General features: G+C 37.7%; 1 protein-coding gene across 1 annotated transcript in view; it reads left to right on the top strand.

The window, feature by feature from the left end:
• LOC121420667 (nodal modulator 1-like) overlaps nucleotides 1-27,764 on the top strand; it is a 36,111-nt gene extending 8,347 nt beyond the window's left edge. Inside the window, exons 7-19 of the mRNA XM_041615329.1 lie at nucleotides 87-185; nucleotides 808-978; nucleotides 5,792-5,874; nucleotides 17,219-17,393; nucleotides 18,526-18,652; nucleotides 19,717-19,958; nucleotides 21,269-21,410; nucleotides 22,226-22,312; nucleotides 22,962-23,072; nucleotides 23,912-24,013; nucleotides 25,463-25,582; nucleotides 26,651-26,743; nucleotides 27,525-27,764. Of these exons, the coding sequence (XP_041471263.1) occupies nucleotides 87-185; nucleotides 808-978; nucleotides 5,792-5,874; nucleotides 17,219-17,393; nucleotides 18,526-18,652; nucleotides 19,717-19,958; nucleotides 21,269-21,410; nucleotides 22,226-22,312; nucleotides 22,962-23,072; nucleotides 23,912-24,013; nucleotides 25,463-25,582; nucleotides 26,651-26,743; nucleotides 27,525-27,662 (1,690 nt within the window). The 3' untranslated portion in view covers nucleotides 27,663-27,764. The remainder of the gene's footprint in view (nucleotides 1-86; nucleotides 186-807; nucleotides 979-5,791; nucleotides 5,875-17,218; nucleotides 17,394-18,525; nucleotides 18,653-19,716; nucleotides 19,959-21,268; nucleotides 21,411-22,225; nucleotides 22,313-22,961; nucleotides 23,073-23,911; nucleotides 24,014-25,462; nucleotides 25,583-26,650; nucleotides 26,744-27,524) is intronic.

Raw genomic sequence — 27,764 nt, forward strand, 5'->3', positions numbered from 1 at the left:
TCGGAATATATTATTTCTGGATAGATGGCGCTGTATAAATGCCTATATTGTAATTACTGACGTCAATGTTTGTTTTGTTCATTTAGGTCTGCACCTAACATGTTGACGCTAACAGCTCTCAAACACCAGATACACGTAGAGATTACAACAACCCAACCTGTCATGGATATTACAGTCGCAATCAGGTAAAATGGCTGATTTATTACCACATGAGTTACCACATGGGGGGGGGGAGATGAGGACATGTAAACTTTTTTTTAGAAAAAAACTCTAAAGTGAGGAAGCAAAGCAACCGAGCTTGTCATTGGGGTGCTTTTTCATTTTGTAACATAAAATTGAAGGATTTGTGCATACTTTTGGTGAATTTTTTGGAAATTTTTCAAGAAAAAAATGTAATTTTTTTTTTGGGGGGGTGTCCCCTCCCCCCTGTGTACAGTCATTCATGACACCTATGTCCTCTCGACATTCCTCACTAGCACCAACTGCCATGAATGGATCGACTGACACACGTGCCATGTGCTGCACCTGTGACTCCATGTGTCCGCATCAGGGAAAAAAATTAAATGGGGGCTCGGGGCAATTCCACTCCCGAAATGCTGAAAAGAGCCCCCCCCAAAAAAAAAAAATTCCCATTCACTTCAATGTTTAAGCTTATCCAATGTAGCAGATATAGGCAACTGGTTGAGAAAAGTAGCTCCCCCCAATATGTTTTTTGGCCTGGCCCGCATTTTCACACAAATTACTACACGTATTCCTTAATATGCATGGATCATCTCCTAATTTCATTTCCATTTTTCTTCTGAATAGCTCTGGAGGTAAATTGGAACAGACCGTCAAACTAGCACCTCTAAAATCAAGACAACAGCTGGAGCAAGAGTCTAAACCCCCTGCAAAAAAGACGGGCAATGAAACGGCCGAGAAAAAGTCTGCACCTCAACCGGCGGGACCTCAGGCTTATGATGTCAGCCACTGGGCCGGGTGAGTCCTTAATCTCTTAACAACCAGGGTTAATTACATGGATTTGTTCAGACTCGTAATAAATACTGCAGGTTCCACATAGATAGGGGGTGTCATCATGATCTAGAGGTTTCGACTCTTGTCTTTCATTCCGAGGGACGTGGGTCCGATTCCCAACCATCGCCTTTTTTCAGGAAGATATTAAGCCACATTATGCTGCACTCAACCCAGGTGAGGTGAGGTGAGTGGGTGCCCGGTAGGAAGATTGTCCTTGAATGATTGAGCGCCTTTATGGCGGCTCAGCTACAGGTGGGGTAATTATATAATACCAAATGTTAAGCGGCATAGTAGCTGCGCTATACACAGACCTGCCAACCAGTTCGTTTTAGGGGTATTAATACCATGGTCACATTTGTTCTACGGCGGCCGTACGGCGAGTCGAAAACAGCCGTTTTATCAATTTTGATTCAAACCACCTATATGTAGTTGGACAAAAATGTTAAAATGGCTGTTTTCGACTCGCCGTACGGCCGCCGTAGAACAAATGTGACCATGGCATAAATACGCTTTTGCAACCAAAATACGGCAGTACGTTTTTGTCTCACCTGCGAAGCAGAGTGAGACTATAGGCGCCGCTTTTCCGACGGCGGCGGCGTCAACATCAAATCTTAACCTGAGGTTAAGTTTTTGAAATGACGTCATAACTTAGAAAGCATATGGACCTAGTTAAAACTTGGCCATAAGGTTAATCAAGTATTACCGAACATCCTATTAGAGTTTCATGTCACATGACCAAGGTCAAAGGTCATTTAGGGTCAATGAACTTAGACCATGTTGGAGGGACCAACATCGAAATCTTAACCTGAGGTTAAGTTTTTGAAATGTCATCATAACTTAGAAAATATATGGACCTAGTTCATGAAACTTGGACATAAGGTTAATCAAGTATCGCTGAACATCCTGCACGGGTTTCACGTCACATGACCAAGGTCAAAGGTCATTTAGGGTCAATGAACTTTGGCCGTATTGCGGATATCTGTTGAATTCCCATCATAACTTTGAAAGTTTATGGATCTGATTCATGAAACTTGGACATAATAGTAATCAAGCATCACTGAACATTTTGTGCAAGTGTCAGGTCTCATGATTAAGGTCAAAGGTCATTTAGGGTCAATGAACTTTGGCCGAATTGGGGGTATCTGTTGAATTACCATCATAACTTTGAAAGTTTATTGGTCTAGTTCATTAAACTTGGACATTAGAGAGATTTCGATTGTCTGCGACTGCAACGTATTCCTAGTTCACCGGAAGTGGTGACACCGCTCGTTCAGTATCACGTTCGTACATTGATAAAAACAGTTTCGATTTAAGTCGACATACCCGTACCACGCCACAGCATATACCAGCGTGATAGCGAGCGGGCCGTGGGCCGATGCTTGGCCGGAGAATCAGGCGTAGCATCACGCTACGAACCAGTTGGGCGACTGTGGGTGCAACATTTGCACTCTTGCGCAAAAAGCCGAAAAAACACGGTTGTTTGGAAATAAAACATCAATTACCTATCGGATATGTAGTGTCTGAAAACAGGACACACTAAAAGTAATGGAAAAGCTGGTAACAAGCAATAATTTGCAGTTTACCAGCCCTGCTGAATCAACGAAACTCGAGTGTTGATGCGGCTTCATTCATTTTTGCCAAGCTGGGATGACGTCATCATGTACGAACTAGCGCTCGTTCAAGCACTATGACACCGAACGTCAAAACCCTCAAATACGAGTCACAGATTTGGTCAGTCAACGAGAAGGCTCGTCACAGACTACTTCGCGCATGCGCAGTGCTCCCAAAATTCCTTAATCTTGTACGTCTACATGGCACGTCACAGAAAACGAAAGGTCTCAATTATAGTAATCAAGTATCTCTGAACATCCTGTGCGCGTTTCAGGTCACATGACCAAGGTCAAAGGTCAATGAACTTTGGCCGAATTGGGTGTATCTGTTGAATTACCATCATAACTTTGAAAGTTTATGGATCTGATTCATGAAACTTGTACATAAGAGTAATCAAGTACCACTGAACATCCTGTGCGAGTTTCAGGTCACATGATCAAGGTCACAGGTCATGTAAGGTCAATGAACTTTGGCCATGTTGGGGTTTTTTGTTGAATAACCATCATATCTCTGTAAGTTTATTGGTCTAGTTCATAAAAAGTGGACATAAGAGTAACCATGTATCGCTGAACATCTTGTGCGAGTTAGAGTAGTATTCAAAGTCAGCACTGCTGCTATATTGAACCGCGTGATGCAGGTGAGACGGCCAGAGGCATTCCACTTGTTTCTTTAAAAAATGTGTTTTTTTGTAAAAAAAAATACGATTTTTTTTACAAAATCATAATTTATTGAGAAAAATCGTCTCTATATGTCTCTATTTCATGAAACATACACAGATATGGTTATTAGATCAATGTAATTTCAGGTAACTTGTTTTTTTTTCAATCATTTTGTTAAAACCAGGGTTAAGATATACACATGTTTCAATGTATGTTTTTTTTTCATCTGCAAGAGCAGTGCGCATTTTAGCTTGCATGCAGCTTGAGTGCCGCGATGAGTGAGTGCGCCAAGCATTTTATTATAAAATACAGTTTTGGGGGGAAAAATACATTTTTTTTATCACAGAATACAGTTTTTCATTCCAGAGGTTGGCAGGTCTGTATACAGTCCATATTATTATTGATAGATTGTTTGCTACCTCTCGCTCGAAAATGCATGACCAGATAAAGGAATGTCTGTGGATGTGATTAAATTCAATTGGACTACATTACTGTCTTGAGCTTTCACGGTTTCTCAACAATCTGAATTCAACAAGCAACGACAATAAAACCTTGAACATGGCAAATACCCCTGACTGTGAGAACTCAGTTGGTACTAATGGTTAAACAAATTGTATAAAGTTCCTTACATGACTTACAATCTTGACTCAAAGTTCTAAATCAACACAAGTCACTGAACAGTGACAATGACAGTGACATGTAACAATAATATGTTATGTTAAAAACATTTTTCTTCTCTTCTTCTATCCACTGTTTCTATAACACTGTACATGGTGTACCGTAAACCACATCAGCAATTGTACATGCCACCATGCAAACCTTCAAACAACATCTAAAAACATTTTGTATAAATTTCCTTTAGAAATGAGACAAGACTTTTAATCCTGGCACAAAGTTCGAAATCAACACAAATTCACTGAACAGTGACAATACAAGCGAGAACGTGTAAAAACTGCCTTCCTGTCTTTCAACTCAGTGCACTTACTGCATTCATTCAATGCATGTATTTTGTAGAATGCACTTCCTCATTCATTTTTGAAAAAGCAATGTAAATCATTCAGTTTGAGTTCATATTCATATGTAACAAACATACACATTATGAATGATATTCAAGTTGTGAAGTTCCAAATAAGTTTTTTGTTCTACTGAAATAGACTTCAAGCCATGATAATCAACTTCAAATAAACTTTTTGAAATGCTGCTTAAATAAATGACAAGGCTGTTTTTATTTTAGATGATATAACTTAGTATTTTAGTCACATATGAGCAGCTAAAATGATAATAGTGATGATGATAAAAGTAATTGTAATAATAATAGTAATAATATACAAATATACCAGGATTTGAGTAAGTATAGTGAGAATTATTCGTCTGAGGTTGGACATGCAAAAAAATAGTAATTTTGCCAGAACAACCGAGGATGAATGATATGTTATATTAAAAACTATACTTTATACTTTCGAAATAATGACTGGTACATGTATATTTGTTTTGTATCCTACTTTAATAAGTTTGACCAATAGATCTTGATAATCTAATTCGTATACTTGTACTTCCTCAATCATTTAATCTGAACAAAGATAACTCGCTGCGTTGACTGACCTACTTTTCCTGAAGACACGCTCAGCGCGCGGAATGCGTATTAGTGCTTGCGCCGTCATGATCTGTGATGTCAATGATGGAATAGTGGACTATTCCATCATTGACGTCACGAAATAGTAATTTTTCTTTAGTGTATGTTTCATTTTCAACATCATCACAAATTAGTAAGAATATGTTTGGTCACATGCTGCTATTGAAACCAATCAGCATTCATTGAATCTATGTAGAATATTTATTAATAATAGTAATAATATGATATAGTAATAATGATTGCTATAATGAAATAATAATAATGTTTTTAATATTAATGATAATTTGTCAGGGCGCTACATAACTTTTAGAAACGCTTGCCCAGTCAGGCAAGTAGATTTTTTAATAGTTGGAATATACTTGCCCAAAAATCTATTTCACTTGCCCGAAAAAATCCTTGAAAAAAGTTTTACCTCTTCAAAAGAAAGTTTTGCGGTTTTAAAAACCATTGACCTTTTTTTCTCTTTTGACATGAGCTTATCTATCTTGTTATTGCATTGATTTTTCTGAAGTGATTTTATCTTGATTTTGCTTGCCATGACCAAAATTATGGTCAATATGATATCATTTCGACCCTAATTTTGGTCATTCTACTGTGAGAATTTTGCTTTCTGTGTGAATTTTGCTTGCTGTGTGAATTTTGCTTGCCCCGTTTGTGGCAAGTAGTTTTGGTCTTTACTTCAAAACACTTGCCTGACTCTAACTTTTACTTGCCCCAGGCAATTGGGCAAGTGCTTATGTAGCGCCCTGTTTGTCATTATTACCCAAAGTAGCCACTTCAGTTCCCAAAAGTGTTCACTTTATGGGATACCCATTCACACTGTTATTTGTTTGTGTGTAATAATTGGCTTTGGTTTGATTTTTTTTTCGTACAGAAATGGAGAAGTATTGGAGATAGTGCCTTCTTCAGGCGAGTTCTTGTTCTATCCATCGACAGTGAAAGTAACAGTGGAATCAGGTAAGAATTCACATTAAAGGTCAAGTCCACCCCAGGAAAATGCTGACTTCAATAAACAGAGAAAAATCAAACTAGCATAGTGCTGAAAATTTAATCAAAATCGGATGTAAAATAAGAAAGTTATGACATTTTAAAGTTTCGCTTATGATATGCACAACTAGGTTACTCAGTCGATGATGTCCATCACTCACTATTTCTTTTGTTTTTTATTGTTTGAATTATACAATATTTTATTCTTTATAGATTTGACAATAAGGACCAACTTGACTGAACCATATAGTATTAAACAATGCTAATTCCACATGTTCAGGGAGGCATTCATCACTAATTCACTTGCCAATGAGGATAAAATTAAAACATTTCATATTTTATATAATAAAATACAAAAGAAATAGTGAGTGGATGATGTCATTAGTTCCTCATTTGCATACTGACCGAGATGTGCATATAACTGTTTTGTGAAATTAAGCAAAACTTTCATAACTTTTTTTATTTTACATCCGATTTTGATGAAATTTTCAGTGTTATGCTTGTTGGATTTTTCTCTTTTCATTCAAATCAACTTTTGTTGGGGTGAACTTGTCCTTTAATAATAATGATAGTATATAGCATTTATGAGGCACTGATTATCTAGTTGGCTATACAATGACGCTCTATATATTACCCCTGCTGTAGCTCCAGCTTCTAAGGGGCTTGGTTTTCCAAAGAAATAACCATTCACCTCACCTGGGTTGAGTGTAGCACAATGTGGGTAAATTTCTTGCCGAAGACGAACACGCCATGGTTGAGATTCAGACACATTTGTTGCTCTATTTTAGAGACAATTCCAAGTAATCACTAGATCACGACAAATACCATAAAAAGATTAAAATTGTAGAAAGAATTCGCAGCGTAGCTCAATTAAATATTTATTATTGACAATTTAGTGCATAAGAATCTATCGTCAGTCATTCTCAAAGTCACCCTTAACTTACAAACAGCTTTATGAAACACCCACCTAGTTTTGTACCATGCTATAAATGAAACATTTGAGCCGTAGTATCTCCCTTAACCCTAATAAGACGGGGAGGGGGTTGGGCTGATTTCCCCCCCCCCTCGACATTTTTTTAGATAAATCCGCCACGCAAATTTTATTGACCGAGTCACTTGCTGACTTTTTACTTTCAAGTCTTGCACAACTTTTGAGACTTTGTAACCCCCGATTATGCCTGTGAAATTACGTATGCAGACCCCAAATTGCTCAAAAGCGTGAATTTGTGTACAAATCCAATGCACATTGTGATTTTAGCCAAAATTCATAAATGTATCATGATTTTTCCTTTTACTGATTAAAATCAATAAATTTTATCTTGTTTAGAGTCACAATAAAGTGCCCGAAAATTTCCATTGAAAAAAACAATTAAAACAAAGTCGAAATGCAAAGAAATACATATGCATTTTGAAAACAATAAAATACATAAGAAAATGTGATGTTGAAATTTTTTTAATACATTTGATCAGATTTCTATGCATAAATTAGCATAATGAGCAATGAGATTTTTCACAGAATTTGAATTCTTTTGTAGATTATGCCATGTTTAACGTGCATGCCAATTTTTGACGGCCGAGGTCATAAGGTGGGCTGAATCATTCCCCCGTCTTCTTACATGTAGGTGTGGAAATAGCTCAGTCCATTTAGGGTTAAAGCCTGGTCCCACTGCCTCCATCTGTTTTCATCCACTCCAGAAGTGGAAAACAATTGGCGAACAACGAAATCACAGTGGATGGATATAGAGCATAATATGTAAGACGTATGCAGAGAGTACGCAACAGATGCATAGCATTTCTCAGATTTTTTTTATATTTTACATCCGTTTGGCATCTGTAAGTGCAGTGGGACCAAGCCTTTATGAGGCGCTGTATTTTTTTCCTTCACTACGAGGAATCACACCAGTGTGCAACGTTTAGAAAGAGGATTATATACTGAAATATTAATGCCATTATAATACACTCCTGTATGTACTGACATTCCTGAATTAAGGCTGATAAATTTAAACCAATTATTCCACACTCAAATTGGCAATTCAAAAGAAAACAGAATCATTTTTCAAACTCCAAACTGGCAACTTTTTGTTAAAATGCTGTTATATCAGTCATTTTGACTGTATCTGTACTGCATATACATTTTTTTTCCTTTAAAGTATGATGATTAATAAGAAAATTAATGATTGTTGCCAAATTGAGGAGAGGATTAATTTTGACGTCATACAAGGGTTAACACAGCTTTGCAAGAAAGCGCCGCAACATTTTCAGAGCAAATGTTAAAGCATTAGATATTTGTTTTGTCAAGGTGCATATTCATGTACAGGTATATGGTTCAGGTGTTCTCACTGCTTCTGAACAATATGGACGATTTTGCTGAGTTTTAGAACTCTTAAAGAGAAGGGTTATGTGGAACAGGAATGAGCAGTAGTTGAATCTATAGAGAAATATCTGTAAATCAATTATTCCCATGTCTGCATATCAACCAACAAAGGAACAAACGTTTAAAAGAACAGAGTCAATTTATTTTTGTAATATATGAATAGAAGCAGGCCTAGCAGTGACCCCTGTGGTACTCCATGTCATGCTGTCTTTCATCCAAGCAATACTGATACATGCTGAGTTACGGATTTCTGTGCATTCTTGCAATGAATTTCCCCTTTTCGGGGCCGGAGAGAACTTTGATGAAAGCCTGTTATGTGCAAATGCTAGAATATTATTGAGTATTACCAGGCATCTACAATGTATGTTGTGAATTTCTGAACTGAACTGAATTTATTTCCAAATGTCAAAATACATTAATACAAGGTAAATTGTCATATAAACTTCATTGGTAAAAGGACTCCACAAAAATAGTAGGTACTGCTGTTGGACGTGGAGCCCCATCCTACAATATACATAATCATAATTAATAGCATGAAATAATGTGTAAAATGTAAGTTTACAGACTATGCTCTTCAGCAAATAACATATCTGGGGTATAAAAATCAAATGGAAGTCTATGAATAGGTCTAGTACAATGGGGTAAAAGCAAGAATTTCTACTTGTTTGGGATGGGAGGAACTTTGATGAAGTACAGCTTGTTGCCAAGATGTGCAAATGCCAGTAGATTTGGACTGATGGATACCATGTAGCACCACACTCGTCTTGCAGGGGATAAGTAGAGCTCGCTGAAGAAATGCTGATGTTTGATATGCAGTCCCTTGAGCGTGCAGATGGAGAGTCTCAGAGTTCCGAGGCTTGGGGAAAAATACCCGATGATCACCCTGTCCAGAGCATCTACCGTTGCACATGGGACTTCACTGTCATCTCTAGCGACTACAGTGCTTCCTATGTTACCTTCCTTGTCAAACAGTGCCACCCTCCGTGGCTTTGCGTTGGACACTTTCATGACGAGCACTTCCGATTGCGTCACGCAGATCTGTGCGACATTTGATTTTCCAGTGCTGATCACTTTGGAATGATGTGTCATGCCTTTATTACGAACTTTAAAGTATTGGACTTTGTTGGTGCCATTGGCAGCGTAAACAAAATCTTGGCTGTCTTTGTACAGTGTGCTGAAAGCATCCTGGCTCTTTTTGTTGGAGAGTTGCATGAATGGAATCACCCACATTGTACCATCTGAATTGTAGGCCTTGATTTCCTCAAATCCATGGGATGCAACTGCTCTGCCATCGTTTAGGATAACAATGTCTCGCACGGAGCCAGCGTTGATCAAGGAGTAAGGTCTTCGTTCTCCTGACACCTTAATGACTTCAGCTCCAGGGAAACTACTTCCGTACCCTACGACAACAGAATCATCTGCCAACCTGGTCATTCCCCTAACCCCACCTGGAAGATCTACATCCTTGACATGCTTAGGTGGTCTCACAGGCACCTTCACAGGCAGCTTATGCTGTCCTGCTTGGGGCTGTACTTCATCTGTTGCCTGAACCTGCGACAATCGCTTCTCTGAAGACATCCGAGCTTGGAGGTCATCTACCAGCGCATTCACCGTGACATTCCGCGGAAGTCCCTGTACACGATTCTCCCCAAGGGGGGTCTGCTCCCGGCATAGCGGACAGATCATGAGATTCATGTTTCGGTGTTCCTTGTCGTAACCCAGGAGGCACTTGAGACAGAAGGTGTGGCCACAGGTCAAGAGCGTTGCTTTCTCAAAGATCGAGAGACAGAGAGGACAGATTAGATTGGCATGGATAGCATCATTGTCAGTTCCCTCGGCCATTACTATCACTCAGAAAAGAATCTAGAAGGAAAATTGGTAAACATAAATAATTTTTAATAATAGGGGGGTGGGCTACTTTTTACAACTTCCTAATTCTGCAGCATTGGATAAGTTTTAACATTGCAATGAATTGGGATCTTCCAGGGCTCGCCCAAAACCCCCTTATACTGTAATTTATTCCCTGCTCTGGGTTTATATAGCGCAAATGAAGAAGTCTCTTTGCACTGGAGTGATGGACATGTGTAAAGGATTACATTTTAGTCATACAAAGTAATGTACATTGAAATCACAATGATAGAATATTTGCTTCTTTTCATTATACCAAGATGCCCCTTCTCAGCGAAAAGCCTGAATACGAGATTGCAGTAAACAATTATTTAATGAGAAAGCTGTTAAAATCATAGATCTAGATCTGGTAAATTAAAATCATCTCTGTGAATTCATGAAATGTTAGCTGAAAACCGATAATTCTGATGATAACGAACGCAAAAATGCATAAGTGGGACAGTGTATTAGATTGCTTGGGAAAATACCTGACATTTCATGTTATTCCGTGCTTATTTTGCTTATTTCTCAGCAGTTACACATCTTTTTCCAGAGCCAATTGGCAAATATTTGTATTTACCATGCAAAAACTTGGGTGGTCATTTTTTTAAACTAATTCTGAGATCGTTACCGCTACTGGTTTTAAAACATGGTCCATTCTAGGTGATATTTGAGAGCAAAGTTGGCTCAGTCAGTAAAGCGTCTGCCTGTCGAACCAAAGATCGTGGGTTCGAGTCCGCCCCTGGCGGATGACTGAAGCCAGTGCAATGTGTGTAAACGTCTCTCCCCTGTTTCATAGATGCAAGCTATGTTACAGTGGAAAACACTCCGTCCCTCGGATAGGACGTGTAGCAGAGAATCACCACCTTTGCACGTTAAGAACCCACTGCACTATTCGATAAGAGTAGGGGGAAACCCTGGTGTAGTGGTCTACCTGCATTCCCCCAACCAGTTATCGGGAGGAGAGACCTGCGGGTTGCAGTTCTCTGTGCGCGCCCTTGTAGGCTCCTCCAATGCGCCTTTGAATGTCTTTGACAGATATATGGCGCTATACAAATGCTGTGCATCATCATTATCATATTGATCAGGAGTTTTCGCTCTCCCCTTCCTTAAAGGTCAAGTCCACCCCAACAAAAACTTGATTTGAATAAAAAGAGAAAAATTCAACTAGCATAACACTGAAAAATTCATCAAAATCGGATGTAAAATAAGAAAGTTATGACATTTCAAAGTTTCAATTATTTTTAACAAAATAGTTATGTGAACGAGCCAGTTACATCCAAATGAGAGAGTCAATGACGTCACTCACTATTTCTTTTGTTTTTTATTGTTTGAATTATGCAATATTTCAATTTTTACGAATTTGACGATTAGGACCTCCTTGCCTGAAGCACAAAATGATTAAATAATGGAATTCCACGTGTTCAGGGAGGAATGAAACTTCATTTCACATGACAATGACGAGAAAATCAAAATATTTCATATTTCATATAATAAAATACAAAAGAAATAGTGAGTGAGTGATGTCATCAGTTCCCTCATTTGCATACCGACCGAGATGTGCATATAACTGTTTTGTGAAATGAAGCAAAAATTTTAAAGTGTCTTAACTTTCTTATTTTACATCCGATTTTGATGAATTTTTTAATGTCATGCTAGTTGAATATTTCTCTTTTTATTCAAATCAAGTTTTGGTTGGGGTGGACTTGTACTTTAACCGCCAAAATCCACACCAATACCAACAATAGGTCGCCAGGGAAGATGCTCTGTAAATTGCTCAAACAATAATTTGTTCTTCAAAAGGTATTAAAAAAATTATCCAGTTATCTTTAATATCTTAAAGAGAAACCCTTCTTCCTCATACTCTCAAAATTTGAAGCTGTACAGTTGAGAAAAAGCAGATGAGATACATGTACAGGATTTTTTAACACCAATATTTCCGGAATTCTGAATATTTTTGCAAAGTGTGCGCATCTTATGCTTGGGTGTTCCCTAAACTTCAAACCTTGTTTTCTCCTTATTTCTCTTTATTAAACTTTCACTGCATTTCTTGTACATGTACTTGCAATTAAAGAAAAATGTTGATTTGAATCAATAGAGAAAAATCAGACAAGCACAATGCTGAAGATTTCATCAAAATCGGATGTAAAATAAGAAAGTTATGACATTTCAAAGTTTTGCTTATTTTTAACAAAATAGTTATATAAACGAGCCAGTTACATCCAAATGAGAGAGTCGATGATGTCACTCACTCACTATTTCTTTTGTTTTTTATTGTTTGAATTATACAATTTTTCAATTTTTACGAATTTGATGATTAGGACCTCCTTGCATGAAGCACAAAATGTTAAAATAATGGAATTTCACTTGTTCTGGGAGGAATGAAACTTCATTTCACATGACAATGACAAGAAAATCAAAATATTTCATATTTCAAACAATAAAAAACAAAAGAAATAGTGAGTGAGTGACATCATCGACTCTCATTTGGATGTACGTGTAACTGGCTCGTTCACATAACTATCTTGTTAAAAATAAGCGAAACTTTGAAATGTCATAACTTTCTTATTTTACGTCCGATTTTGATGAAATTTTTAGTGTTATGCTTGTTGAATTTTTCTCTTTTTATTCAAATCAAGTTTTTGTTGGGGTGGACTTGTCCTTTAAATTCTTGTAAGGGTTGTTATTGATCAATTTGACAAAGAGTTATTTTGAAGATTTTGTGTGCTTTATCAAGCTCAATAGAAATCCACAGCTCATTTCGGATGAGTTGTTATAATAATAATAATCAACAGTTCTTGTATAGCGCATATCACGATTATGAATAATGTCTCTATGCGCTTCCAAAGGGCTTGGATATTATTACCCCAGCTGAAACTTGGCTGCCATAATTACTATGATTACAGCGCCCACGCATTTCAAGGAATAAATTCCTGCCAGGTACCCATTCACCTCACCTGGGTTGAGTGTAGCACAATGTGGATAGATTTCTTGCTGAAGGAAATTAAGTCATGGCTGGGATTCGAACACACAACCTTCTGTTTCAAAGTCCGGAGACTAATCCACTGGGCCACAACACTCCATTGTTTATTTTGGGTTGAAGGATCGCATTTTCTTTATTTTTCTTTATATACTATGTTGCAAATTCATGTGCTATTGAGCTCATATGCACTTTTACATGATAGAGTATCTATATACATACTGTACATGTTTTCAATATTCAAATGACGATTTCATAACAATGCCTCTCTTCTGCCAAAATATGTCCATTATACATGGACATGTAATGTAACTACAGTCATGTTTGAAAAGTGAATTATTCTAATTAAACCATTTTTTTTTGGGGGGGGGTTGATGAGATCAAAACACATGGTTAAAATTGAATTATGTCATGCAATAGAACAGTTAGAATTTCTAATGAATAGAAGAATTTAAACTTACCACTATTTGTAGAGAAGTACAAGAAGTTATTGTGTAATTATTCAACTTCCCTATTTCACTATTTGTACTGTAAAATCGACGTGTAAATGATCTCTAATAACAAAGTTTCAATCAGAGAAAATGAAAATGGCAATCCATTCTACCTTTGTCTAGCCCGCGATTCAGTTAGTAAATTTATGGAATTGCCTGTGACAAAGGTTTCAACAAAATGTGAGGGATTTTGAAGGGACAGGCATTGTGTGTTTTCTGTTATTATTACTTTGTGAGGATTGTGTTGATAGAGATATGGTTGAGCAGTTCCATTTTTAATATGCCGAGGAGAGAGAAAAGAAAAGAGTGAGAGAAAAGGAGAGAGGGAGAGATAGGATATGTGTTAGAGAGGGAAAGAGAGAGGAGCAAAGAAGAGATTTGAGAGAGAGGGGGGGGGTGAGAAAGAGAGATGAGTATGAAGTATTAATCAATACCAAGCCCGGGCTGTTTGATTTGATTTTAATTTATTTGTGCATTCACATCCGAGATAAACAACATATACGGAGGTATTATAACAAATCAACAATACTGTGGTCGTAATATTATAAGCGATTAAGTTAAATAACATAATATATGGTTCATTTAACATACATGTAATTAATCGTGAGCGATTAGGCTTGATAATGATGGCAGCCTTGTGAAAGGTACATGTGTTTCAACATTGATCTAGTTGGTGCAATGCAGGTGCTGTAGGGAGCAGTTGAGGTTTTAATTTGAAGAGTGGAAATCATAAGATAGGATAATGTATCTTTTAAGATATGAGAGAGGGTAAGAGAGAGAGAGAGAGAGAAGACCAGGGGGGGGGGGGCAAGGGGCCAACAAGAGCATCAGAGACAGAGTGACACAAAAAGACAGAGAGAGAGAGAGACAGTATGAGAAAGAAAGATGTGTATATGAATCAATAACAAGCCCAGGCTGTTTCAATATGAACTTTACCCAGCCAAGGACATGTAGTCTTATAAGACAAACCCCAGTATGACATTCAGCTTGAAAGCATACATAGAAAATCAGAATAGCTGCCGTTAAATTACATTTTTATTAGTGCAGATAAGGCCTTGGACTTTGATTATATAAACGTTTTTTTTCTTACTATTATTTATTCAGCTGTGAAAATGTTAAATGTGATAATTTGCTATTGTGATTGATTTAACCGTTAATTAGTGTGAGGGCGATATTACCAAATATGACATGGTTAATCATTGAATATACCTAAATGGAGGAGCCGTGGTGTAGTGGTTCTGACTCTAGCCTTGTAAACAGAGGGTCGTGTGTTCGAATCCCACCGCGGTCTGGCGTCCTTTGGCAAGGCGCTAATCCACACTTTGCCACTCTCGACCCAGGTGCTAAATGGGTACCCGGTAGGATGTGAAAGTCATTGTAGCTTATCCAGTACTGTGTGGGCCTCACCGGCGACTAACTGGAATACTCCCCAGGGAGTGGAGGATGTGCACACATTGTGTGCGGGAATGACTGATTGAATCCGATGACCGGGGTAATAATATATCTATAAAGCGCTTAGACATGTCGTTCCGATGTATTAAGCACTATATAAAAGCGGATTATTATTTTTGTTATTAAAATATACCACAGTAGTGTTATACAAGGAGATGAGTATGACATGAAGTCATGCTTAAACACCAACGTGCACATTTACATTATTGGCTATGCGGTACACATTGGCTTTTTTAAAGCTGAAATTTGGAAATGAATGAATTATAGATGGATGTGAGTATCCACTCATCACTTTCAAGATTTCTCATCTTATCTTGTCCCATTTTGATCCAATTCATCACTTCTCCTTTTGATCTATATGGTCCTTTTAAAGTGGAAGTTTACTGTAAAAATAGGAAGATGATAAAAATATTCTTCAGGGTTCGAGGAAAAATCCAATAAAATTTAATTATATTAGCCTTTTTTGTTTTAATTTGTGATGTCATACGCGGGCAGCTTCCCCATATATCATGTAGTAAAAAAGAAAATTGAAAATGTTTTTTTATTTTACCTTCAGTGTACCAACAGACAAATCATTTCACACCCGCTACTGAAAGAAAAAAAAGGTCATTATGAACCATGAAAAATTTAAATGTTTGCATTTCATATCACATTATATATGAGGCAACTTCTCTTATATGATGTCACAATGAAAAAGTTAGAATTGTGGTAACTTTCTTAATTTTGATCGAATTTCCCTCAAACCTTCACCAATATTTCAAATGATGTTTTTTTGTCATATTTTTACCACAAACTTTTCATCAGGGTGAACTTTCCGTTTAAGAACTTTACCTTGTGTCATGAAAGACACTTCTCAATCTCTCACATCTCTTTCGTTAAAACCTTTTAAAGGACAAGTCCACCCCAACAAAAAGTTGATTTGAATAAAAAGAGAAAAATCCTACAAACATAACACTTAAAATTTCATCAAAATCGGATGTAAAATAAGAAAGTTATGACATTTTAAAGTTTTTCTTAATTTCACAAAACAGTTATACGCACACCATGGTGGGTATGCAAATGAGGAGACTGATGACGTCATCCACTCACTATTTTATATTTTATTATATGATATAGGGAAAATCCTATTTTTCTCCTCATTGTCAAGTAAAACAATTTCCTCCATGAACATGTGGAATGAGACTGCTTAATACTATATGATTCAGTCAAGTTGGTCCTTTTTGTCAAATCTATAAAAATGAAATATTGTATAATTCAAACAATAAAAAAGAAAATAGTGAGTGCAGGGCATCATCGACTGTCTCATTGAGTTGTGCATATCACTGTTATGTGAAAAATCAGCAAAAGTTTAAAATATAACTTTCTTATTTTGCATCCGATTTTGATGAAATTTTCAGCGTTTTGCTAGTGTGATTTTTCTTTATTCATTCAAATCAACATTTTTGTGGGGTGGATTTGACCTTTGATTATACCATCCAACTATTCTTGTTTGACTATCCACATTGGCCTGAATTCAAAAAGGTGGTTTTGAAAATCATCGGTTGAACCCATGGTTTATGCTGATTTCCTGCATGAATAATAATAATAGTGTTTATTTGTAGAGCGCACACACCGTCAGTAGACGCTCATGGCGCTAGCCGAGCAACAGTTCTCTTTTACAATGGAAAAATTAGATTTTATAGAAATTTATATAAATACTACACAAGAACCATGAACAAGTACAATGTAAGAATAATAATTTCACATCTGCTTGATTCACCCCAACCCATCCATCAGCCCATCATCATATCATGCGGAACCCAGTGCCCTCTAGCTGCCCCGTTCACTGACAATTTAAGGGGTAAACCCAGTCAGTACATAACTCACAGGAGCTCTAGCAATCTGAGGACACCGGGTCCCACATGAACAGCCAGTGAACGGGAAGGGATGAATCATCTTTCTTATAATCATAAATGGAATACAACAAAATACATCTAAAATCAGTTACAATTTAAATAGGTATGTCTTAAGATGATCTTTGAATTACGATCAAGTTACTGCACATATTAAAAAATACTATGCAAACCTTCAAAGGTCTACCAATGGACTCCATTTCTTTCTTTCTCTCTCTCTTCCTCTTCATACATGTAGGTGAGAAGTGTCCGGGAGTGGTTGCAGAATTTGAGGGACGTCCTGGAGTGTTCATTACCGGTCAGGTGACTCCGCCCCTCTCAGATGTCAGGGTGACCATCACGCCCACAAACCAAGCCGAGGGGTCAACAGAGGGCGCCCTTACACAGATGACGGACCAAAAAGGACAATACAGGTAGGACTATAAGCTAATAACATTTGAGAATTGAACCTTGCCTTGGAAGCATGGCAAGTAAATTGCTGCAGACAAGGCAGTATTAGGTTCCTTTTAGAACAATATACAGCAGAGAATGAGGCGGAGGCAAGTAGCCAGCATCTTCTAAAAACGGCAGACGAAGCATACACGAATCAAGAATCATCAGAGTTAAGGCATTCAAAACATTGCAGCTGCATTGTAATCGTTGTACATGTATAATGCATAATGGGCAGTTGGCACCGTCCACAGCGTGTACATACGTCCAACAGTGCCATCTTGACTCCCGGGAGAGATTACCTATAAATGAAGCTAAGGCTTGGGAAGATCATTCAGTGAAGCAAATAGAGATGGTATTGATGGGAAGTATGTAAATTTAAAGGGGAAGTTCACCCTGAAGAAAACTTTGTTGTAAAAATAGCAGAAAAAATAGTAAAAATTATTGGTTAAGGTTTGAGGAAAATCCGTTAAAGAATAAGAAAGTTATTGGAGTTCAAAGTTTTGGATTTGTGACGTCATAAACGAGCAGCTGCTTCATGTGTTATGTAATATAAAATGCATGAATTTCAAATTTTTTATGGTTCCTGATGACTTAATTATGTTTTCTATTCATGATCGGGTGTGAAATGATTTGTCTATTGATATACAATAGTTACAGTGAAAACCATTTTCAATTTTCTGAGAAAATGACATTTCATTGATTTTTTACCAATCACTCTGTAGGAATGCTGCTCGCATATGACGTCACAAATCAAATAATTGAAATTCTAATAACTTTTTAATTATTTGATGAATTTTTCTCAAACCTTCGTCAATATTTTTTATTATTTTTTTCTGCTATTTTTGCAATAAAGTTTTTGTCAGGGTGAACTTCCCCTTTAAGGGTAATTCCATTAGGTTTGGTCCAAATCTTAAAGAATGTTCATGTACGTACATACAAAATGTATCACCTATTGATTTCATAGTGAAGATCAATTCAGATGTGGCCAAGTTCTGATCTGTCTATATGAGGTCGGATTCCACTTAAATGGAGAAAGTGGTGGGAAGTACTGAAAGTTAGAATATTTCGTGGTATTGCCCTTTTGCTATTTATTTCTTTCTCTCTGTCTTTCAGAGTTGGTCCGTTACCGGATACGAGTGAGTATGAAGTAGGAGCTTCTCTTGATGGTTACATCCTGACGCAGGAGGAAGGCAAGCTGGGATACTTCAGGGCGTTCAAGCTGGGCAAGATCAGGATCGAGGTAAGGGTCTCGTCAAAAAAGGAGAATAGGCTCCCTAGAGTATATATCAGGCTTTTCCAAAGGTTCTCCTTTCCCATTATCAATCTTTGTAAATGATGAACATTCTTTATGCATTATTGTTTCGATTTTAATATTAGTATATACGCATTGTTTGTAATAATTGTGTAAATATGTTTTTATGAGAATGGAATAAATGATCAATCAATCAAAAAGAGTGGGGGGGAGTCATAAACATTTAAGTGTGACTTAAAAGATGAAATGGAAGTTCTCCCAGGCTTGAGAAAGAAATATATTAGTAAAGATTTGGCCAAAGTCATCAGAGGGTAAAGATAGATTCCAGTTCTGGTAACGATCTCAAAATTACTTTTTACAGAATCTAATATAATGATCACCCAAGTGTCTGTTTGTATGAATAAAAATATGTGCCAAAGGATTCTGGAAGAAATTGTGTAATTGCTGAGAAATAAGCAAAGTAAGCGTGGATCGGTCACTTCCGTCGAGTCTTTATTCCAGCAATAACACTGTCCCACGTGTGACTATCTGTGTTGGTGATCTTCAGCGTGAACATTTTTCAGCGTAGATTTCAAGATTTCACAATGTTCAGTTTATGTAACTGTACCAGATCTAGATCCTCGATGATATACTGACAATTAAGCCTTGTTTTACAGACTCTCTCATGAAATCAGTGTTTACTGCAACTACTGGCATTTCTCTTTAATTGCATAATATTTGTTCTAACATTTTGTTTTGTGAAAGTACATGCAAGCCGCTCCCTTATGGGTCCTGTTATAAAAATTTCATAAAATGTCATTTTCCTCCATATTTTTGGGCTTGTTTTTTATTGATTTAAGTCATCTTTTACCGTTAGGTTTAATACCAGATTCAGTTTGATGCTTTAATGCTTGATGCTTAATGTAGAAATATCATTACCATCGAGTCTACAATTAAGCATTTCTAAAATGAACGTTGATTAGAAGGTTGATAAGTACATTAATGTAAAAGTTTTCTTAAGTGTCCTTTTAATGCTATGCCTTACTAAAACTGAAAAAAATAATGAACCACAGGTAGCGGATGGAGAGAACAGTGCCCTCTCGGGAGTGCTTCTATCATTGAGCGGAGGAAACTTCCGTAGCAACAACCTGACCAAGGATGATGGTATCTTGACCTTTGGTGACCTCGGACCAGACACCTACTTCCTGCGAGCCTTGATGAAGGAGTTTGAATTTGAACCAAGTACCCAGATGATAGAGGTCAGCGAGGGGTCGGTCGTAGACATCAAGGTCAAAGGTCGTCGGGTAGCCTTCAGGTGAGCTAGCTGAGTTGTTTAGTGTGCTGTATGATTTCATTTTATAAAATGGTAATAGTAGTAGCTGTAGTGTTTGTAATAAGTGTTACTTATAGAGGTGTTACTTACTTGGGTGCATCGTGGTTCTGACTCTCACCTTTCAAACAGAGGGCCATGGGATCGAATCCTAGCCATGGCGTGTTTTCCTTCAGCAAGAAATTTATCCACACTGTGCTGCACTCGACCCAGGTAAGGTGAAGTGGTAACCAGCAGGATAAATTCCTTGCATGCACTGAGCGCCGGTGATGGTAGCTTGAGCTAAAGCCGTGGTAATAATAGCAAGCGCTTTGTATCCTCAGGAAAAAAGCACGATATAAATCCAGCTATTATTATTATTATTATTTGTAGAGGTGTTGTGGTTCAGTGGATAAGTCTCTGGACTTTGAACCACAAGGTCCGGGGTTCAAATCCCACTGCAGCACCCGTGTCCTTAGGCAAGGTGTTTATCTACATTTGCCACTCTTCACCCAGGTGTAGTAAATGGGTACCCGGTAGGAAGGAATTCCTTGAATGCTCAACCGCCCAATCAGGGTAGCCGTGCTAAAGCTGGGTAATAGTATGCAGCGCTTTGAAACATTTGTATTAAGCACTATATAAATATTGCATATTAGTATTACTTTGTTCTGTTTTCCTATGGAAGTCCCCAAGCAGAAAGCCTATTAAAGCCAGGAATCTCTATTGAAGCAATCAATGCTGGTTTTCTAACATGTGTCACTTTATTCTACTTTCCTATAGCTGTTATGGACTGAATAAGGTTAATGTGTCTGTAGCGTTTGCAACATGAATTACTTTATTCTATTTTCCTACAGCTGTTACGGATTAGTGACGTCCCCAAACGGAAAGCCTGAGACATGAATCCCTGTCGACACATTTCATAATGTTGTTACTTTATTTTATTTTTCTACAGTTGTAATGTGCTGAATAAGTTTAATAAGTGTGTATTGTTTGCAACATGTGTAACTTTATTTCACTTTACACAGCTGTGATCAGTGACATCACTTATCAGAAAGCCTGAGCCATGAATTTATTTTAAAGCATTTCATATTGTCTTCTTAACATGTGTTACTTTATTCTATTTTCCTACAGCTGTTACGGATCAGTGACGTCACTAAACAGAAAGCCTGAGCCATGAATCCCTGTTCATGCAATTCATGTTATCTTCCTTACGTGTGTTACTTTATTTTATTTTCCTACAGCTGTTATGGACTGAATAAGTTTAATGTTGTGTGTAGTGTTTGTTACATGTGTTACTTTATTCTATTTTCCTACAGCTGTTACGGATCAGTGACGTCACTAAACGGAGAACCAGAGCCCGGCATCTCTGTTGAAGCCCACTCAGAGGAGAGCTGCGGTCAGGTCGTAGAGGAAGGTGTGTCGGACGAAGAAGGCAACTTCAGAATCAGAGGACTCCAGGTAGGTCAGAGGTCAAATTGCATCCACCATTTTGTGATTAAAGGCCACCGCACTCCTTATGACCCGACTGGTGTAAGACTGGCTTGCGACTGGGTGAAGGGAGAGATGACGTCACATCTCATGTCAGCTTGAGAGTCGCAGACCGGTCAGAGACAAGTCGCAACGAAATTGTAACGATTTGCCATATCAAATCCTTATGACGGGATCGCAAGCTCAATCTAAATTCCAGCCAAACAGACAGCAGAGTTGCATAGGATTAGAAGTATATGATAAACAACGTGCATATGCATTAGTAAGCGCATTTTCCCAGTTGCTATGGCAAAAAGCGCATACGTAAGTCGCAGACAGCATGGTAGTCGGATCGCAAGGTGTGCAGTGACGAGGCTTATGAGCACCTTGCGATTCATCTCTCCCACTCAGTCGCAAGCCAGTCGCAGACCAATCGGGTCGTAAGGTGTGCTGCGGTCATTACTCTCATTTATAAGCATACTTTGTGTTACTGTACTTTTTCTGTCAAAACAACGGAATGGGGGGATAATGTAACACCGCTAACATTATCTACATTAGTGTTCATTTGGTGTACGAAAGTCTTTGGGCTTTGTGTGGTTGAGTGTGGGAGAGGTAGTGGTTTTGATGTCAAATAATCCTTCCATGCCTTTGTTATTGTTATTTTTTTATTATTCAGGTACATTACTATGGATGATACGGTTTGTAGTATGAGGGGATATGTGGCAAGGGCCTTATTATACAGTGGTTTGCATTATCGTGATTCAGACTTGGATGGATATTTTTGTTTTATTTTTTTTTTATTGCAGCCAAACTGTGACTACAAGATCCAGCTGAAAGACTGTGAAAGCAACAGTCATATCGAGAGAGCATCGCCAAAAACACAAACTGTCACTGTGAGTAAAAGCATTTTTGATGATATGATACCCCTGCCAAACAAAGTTTGAAATGGGTGTATAGGAATCATGGTCGGGCAGTCAGTCCGTTTTAAATCTTGCAACCAGTTTCATGAAATTCAGAACATATATTGGTCTTGGTAAAGATGTGCAAGACACATGTTTTTGAGTGCGTTGGAAACTGTGTTGCCATGGTAACTGTATAACCATACTAAGATAATGTGTGTCACTCCGAAACATTGATATCAAGTGCTGCTTAAATGTTGCTTATTATATTAGTAATTCATTGCACCGCTGTCATCTTTTGGCCCGTAGCCTAGAGCTGAATCCATAACACAGTTGTTTGTCAATCTGCACGTTCGGATCTGATAGTTGCTGGCCGCTGAGTGCATATGCAGTGTGCTGCTTATTTGTGTTCATTTGTGCAGGGGTACAGGGCTGTGAACTTATAGAACATGTGCATGCCAAAGAACCCAGCTTGTCTTCCATAAAGTTGCAGCAAAAGTTGATAAATTCCTATTTGATTGTTTCAAGATTGGTAATTCCTAATGCATGAAGCAACTGGCAAAACAAGTTATTTGATTAACCCCAACAACTTTGCAATGCCTTTTTGTATGAAAAAAAATTGTTTTCTTTGATTTGATTATAGATTGGCCAGAAAGTGATCAAGGATTTGAGGATCATTGTGTTCAGACATCTCAACCAGTTTGATATAGGAGGAAATATCGTCACTCCGCATGAATATCTGGCATCATTGAAGGTACAGTAAGAGAGCTAAAGAGAAGAAGAGAGAGAGGGGGAGAGGGAGAGAGAGGGAGGAAGAATGGCACACCATTAACCCGCTGCCAACTGGAACCAGGCGGTACCTGTACAAAGTCTATGAGAATTACAGATGTCAGTATTCAGCGGATTAAAGTTTAGGGACCAATAGCCGGTCTTTCAGTTCAGTCGAGTGGCATGAGACTTAAAGGATAAAAGCTGTTAAATGTTGCGGGACTATCCTTTTGCGTTACAGACTTATCGAGAAAAAATGTTAAGGAGGGATAAATAGGGTTTAAGGGATGAGAGAGAGAGGAAAGGGGAAGAAACATTGCCACTCCACATGAATAGTTGAAAAGGGTTTGCTGAGGGAGATGGAGGAAACAGAGAAAGAGAGAGATATGCAGACACAGAGAGATACAGACAAACAGAGTAAGAGACATACAGACAAACAGGTGAAAGAGAGACAGAGCTAGGAAGAAACATTGGTGCTTCTGAATACTATTTGTTTATTCATTTATTAATTCATTTATTCCTTTTTTATTATTTTTCATTTATCTATTTAGTTAGTCAGTCAATCAGCCAGTTTTAGTTCAGGTTACATGTAGCTACATCTGTCAGTAATTCACATACTGCTTTACATGGAGGGGGGGGCCGCATAACATAAAATACAAATAGAAATACAAAGATTCACATAAACAAAATAAATGGAAGATGCATTAAGAAAAATAAACAAAAGCCACTTGCAAGCTCTGCCAATCATACTTATTATACATGAAAATATTTGTTGAAGGGAGAAGGACATTGATTCGTTTCTGACATCGTTTTATTTTTTTCCAGGTGTCTTTATACAGTGAGGAGGATCCTGATTCACCCATTCATACTCTCTCGTTAGAGACGGGAAGTTTCTTTCAGTTCTCTGCTGTGCCTAATGACGGGAGGGTAAGTCAAATTAAAGGGATGGTCCGGGCTGAAAATATTTATATCTTAATACATAGAATAGAATTCACTGATCAAAACGCCGAAAATTTCATCAAAATCGGATAACAAATAATAAAGTTATTGAAGTTTAAAGTTTAGCAATATTTTGTGAAAACAGTCGTCATGAATATTCATTAGGCGAGCTGATGATGTCACATCTCTACTATCCGTTTTCTTATGTTATTACATAAAATCATAATTTTTTCATTATTTTATACTTGTGTGAATAACATGTCTCCTTATGATGGAATAAGTTGCAGCATTAAATATCTAATGCACTAAATCAGCTGTCAATCCAATTTTTCTAGTTCTTGGAGGACAAAATTTGAATAAACCTAATTCTATATAATAAAATACAAAGAACAAGTGGAGATGTGACATCATCAGTCCACCTAATGAATATTCATGGCGATTGCTTTTACAAAATATTACTAAACTTTAAAATTCAATAACTTTGTTATTTGTTATCCGATTTTGATGAAAGTTTTGGAATTTTGCTTAGTGAATTCTACTCTATTTATCAAGCTATAAATACTTTCAACCCGGACCATCCCTTTGAGACCAGTGGCTTGTAACACGAAGCTGAGCAATGATCGTAGAACAATTTTCTACGATTGATTCCATTGACTACAATGTACAATCAGTCGTGATTCTTACAAAGATTGATCCGGTCAACCACAACTATAGAAAGCCAGCAACGTCAACATGTAAACTGCATGTTTGTTCAAAATATTTTCCAGATATGATCTATATTTATACATTCATTGTTTTCTTGAAATTTCAGTGTTCCTCTCTTTATTTACAAAGGACATTGCGCAAATATCCTATAGTAGAAATTATGACATTGATCAATTTCCATATTGTCGAGGTTGATTGGATCGATCACAACTCTTTGTAAGGTGGGGCCCAGTTGTTGTGTGCTTAAAGTGATTGGTTAACATTGGTTTGACTTTTAAAAAATCTGAGCTAGAAGGTCACACTTGTCACCTGTGTCTGTGATATGTTACAAAAGTGAAGCCCAGAAAAAATTGCATTCCAAAATGATTATTTAGTGCTTCAAAAATTGAAATATAAAGTGACCGGAAACACCATCTTAATTTCATCCCATACACTTATGTGTACTATTTAGGTATCTATAAGACGCCTATTTACAAAATCAGGGTTTGCCTTGTAGTTTTAGCTTTTCATTCTCAATAATGGTTGTTTTCAGGGTTATTATTACTAATACATGCACTTGTTGTACACATGTTTTATCCTGGTTTGAGAAGTTTTTAAATCAGCTGCTCACAAAGTTAAACAATACATTTAATGTTTTTTCCCCAGACATATACGTATATGGAATCTGACAAACATACATGTACTTCAATGATTAAACTGGTTTGTGAATAATGGTTTTGTTTGTTGTTTCAGAGGTACATGATAAAGCTTGAGTCCACCTTGCCCAGATCAAGCTATGATTATACATTACCAGAAGCAAGCTTTACAAGCACCGGATACCAGAAACATGTCACACTGCCGTTCAGTCCTCAGGTGAGATGACGTTGGAGATGATGATATGATAGTGGTGGTGGTGGTGATCATGATGATGATGGGGATGATTGTGATAAGGATGATATTGATGAGGATGATGATGGTGATGATAAGGTTGATGGTGATGATTATGATGATGACGATAGTCATGATGATGATGCGGACGAGGTGGAGGATGATGATGATAATGATAATGATAACGATGACGATGATGATAACGACGATGATAATGATGATGATGGTGATGAGGATGATAGAGATGATTGTGATAAGGATGATGGTGGTGGTGATGAGGATGAGGAGGATGATGCGGACGAGGTGGAGTATGATGATGAAGATGGGGATAATGATGATGGTGATGATGGTAATGATGATGATAATGATAATAATAGCGGCATATTTACCCAGGGTAGCCACTTCAGTTCCAAAAACTGTTCTCCCAGCGGGCCCAGCTATTATTACCCCGGCTTTAGCACGGCTACCTTGATCTGGCGCTTGAGCATTCGAGGAATTTCTTCCTACTGGGTACCAATTCACCTCACCTGGGTCGAGTGCAGCACAATGTGGATAAATTTCTTGCTGAAGGAAATTACGCCATGGCTGGGATTCAAACCCACGACCCTCTGTTTCAAAGTCCGAAGACTAATCCACTGGGCCACAACACTCCATGATCATGGTGATGATGATGATAATGATGATAAGGATGATGATGATAATAGTGATGATGGTGATGGTGACGATGATGATGATAGGGATGATGATGATGGTGATAGTGGTGATGAGGATAATGATGGTGATGATAATAATGGTGATGATGTTGTTGATAACGATGTTATTGGATTTTGATGGTGACGTTGATGATTATTATATTGTTGATAATGATAATTGTAATGATTATGGTGATCACGATGGTTGTGATTGATGCTGTCCTAAATCAAAATTCTTTTATTCAACCTGTTAAGTTCTTACATGTATTTGATCTGTACATGTAGCTGTGATGATGTATAAGATCAACTTCTTTACTTAATATATCCCCCATCTCTCTCTCTCCCTCTCTTTCTCTCACAGAAACGTGCCGTTGAGCAAGAAGTTATGCAAGGTTCCTATTTCGCCCTTCCTCTGGTTGTAGCACTCATTGCTGTGGGTGTTAACCATGCCAAGGTTAGTTTATCTTAGATAATAGTCCTTCTTCGGGGGAGAGAAAGCATGTATGAAGAGAATAGATGAAGGTAACAGTGGATTAATGACGGTACTCTACAACATGTGACTCTATTCTGCAACAGAAGAAGACAAAAGAGAAGATGAAGGAGCAGAAGAGGAGGAGGAATGAGAAGGGGGGGGATGAGGTAGCATGCTATCTGATATAGTAGTATCTGCGATCGCTTACACATGAATACCCTTTTTACACAGGCTAAAATTTCCTTAACCCCGTACTATTGGTGGGGCTAAATGGCAATTTAGCCCCACCTATAGTACGGGGTTAAGGAAATTGTAGCGTGTGTAAAAAGTGTACGAGTGTAGTACTTGTACTACGAATGATCGACAAAAACCACTAGTCCGGGGTTAGCGAGTTTCGTGTGTAAAAAGCAAGCATTCCTTATCCGGGGTTAGCAATAACAATTTGGCATGTGTAAAAGGAAAAAAAATAGTACGGGGTTAAGGATAGTACGGGGTTAGCGATAGTCAGGGGCTAAGAAAATCCTGTGTAAAAAGGGTAGAAGAGAACAGAAATTTTTTCCGCAATATTACGTTTGGTCAGGGGAGAAAGAGAATAAGACCAGGCTTAATTCCCAAGTTTGGAACCTTAATCATGTCAAATAATTTTAAAGAAAATATAGTTGGCTGTACAGCAAAATAAACATATCGAAAATCAAAAGCAGAAGATTGATGTCTTTTCAAGGATCTTATTTCTCTCAACATGTACTTTCCGTTTTTCCATCAGATCCTGCCATTTATACTTCAGTTTGGACAGAGCATGCGAGGCTTACAGAGCACCGCCCCCGCCAGCAGACCAGAGACGGTCAACGTCGACGCCGATTTGTCACGGCAACGCAAGAAAGTCAAGCCAAGGAAGACATGACGATACTCTGCTTTGTCGTAGATTTATGTTAGTAGATAGTACAAGCTTAATTAGCCCACCACTGAGTGTGAATACTTTGTCAAAGTCTGAGAAAGGGTAGTT

Source organism: Lytechinus variegatus, chromosome 8, assembly GCF_018143015.1.
Source record: "Lytechinus variegatus isolate NC3 chromosome 8, Lvar_3.0, whole genome shotgun sequence".
Lineage (NCBI taxonomy): Eukaryota > Metazoa > Echinodermata > Echinoidea > Temnopleuroida > Toxopneustidae > Lytechinus > Lytechinus variegatus.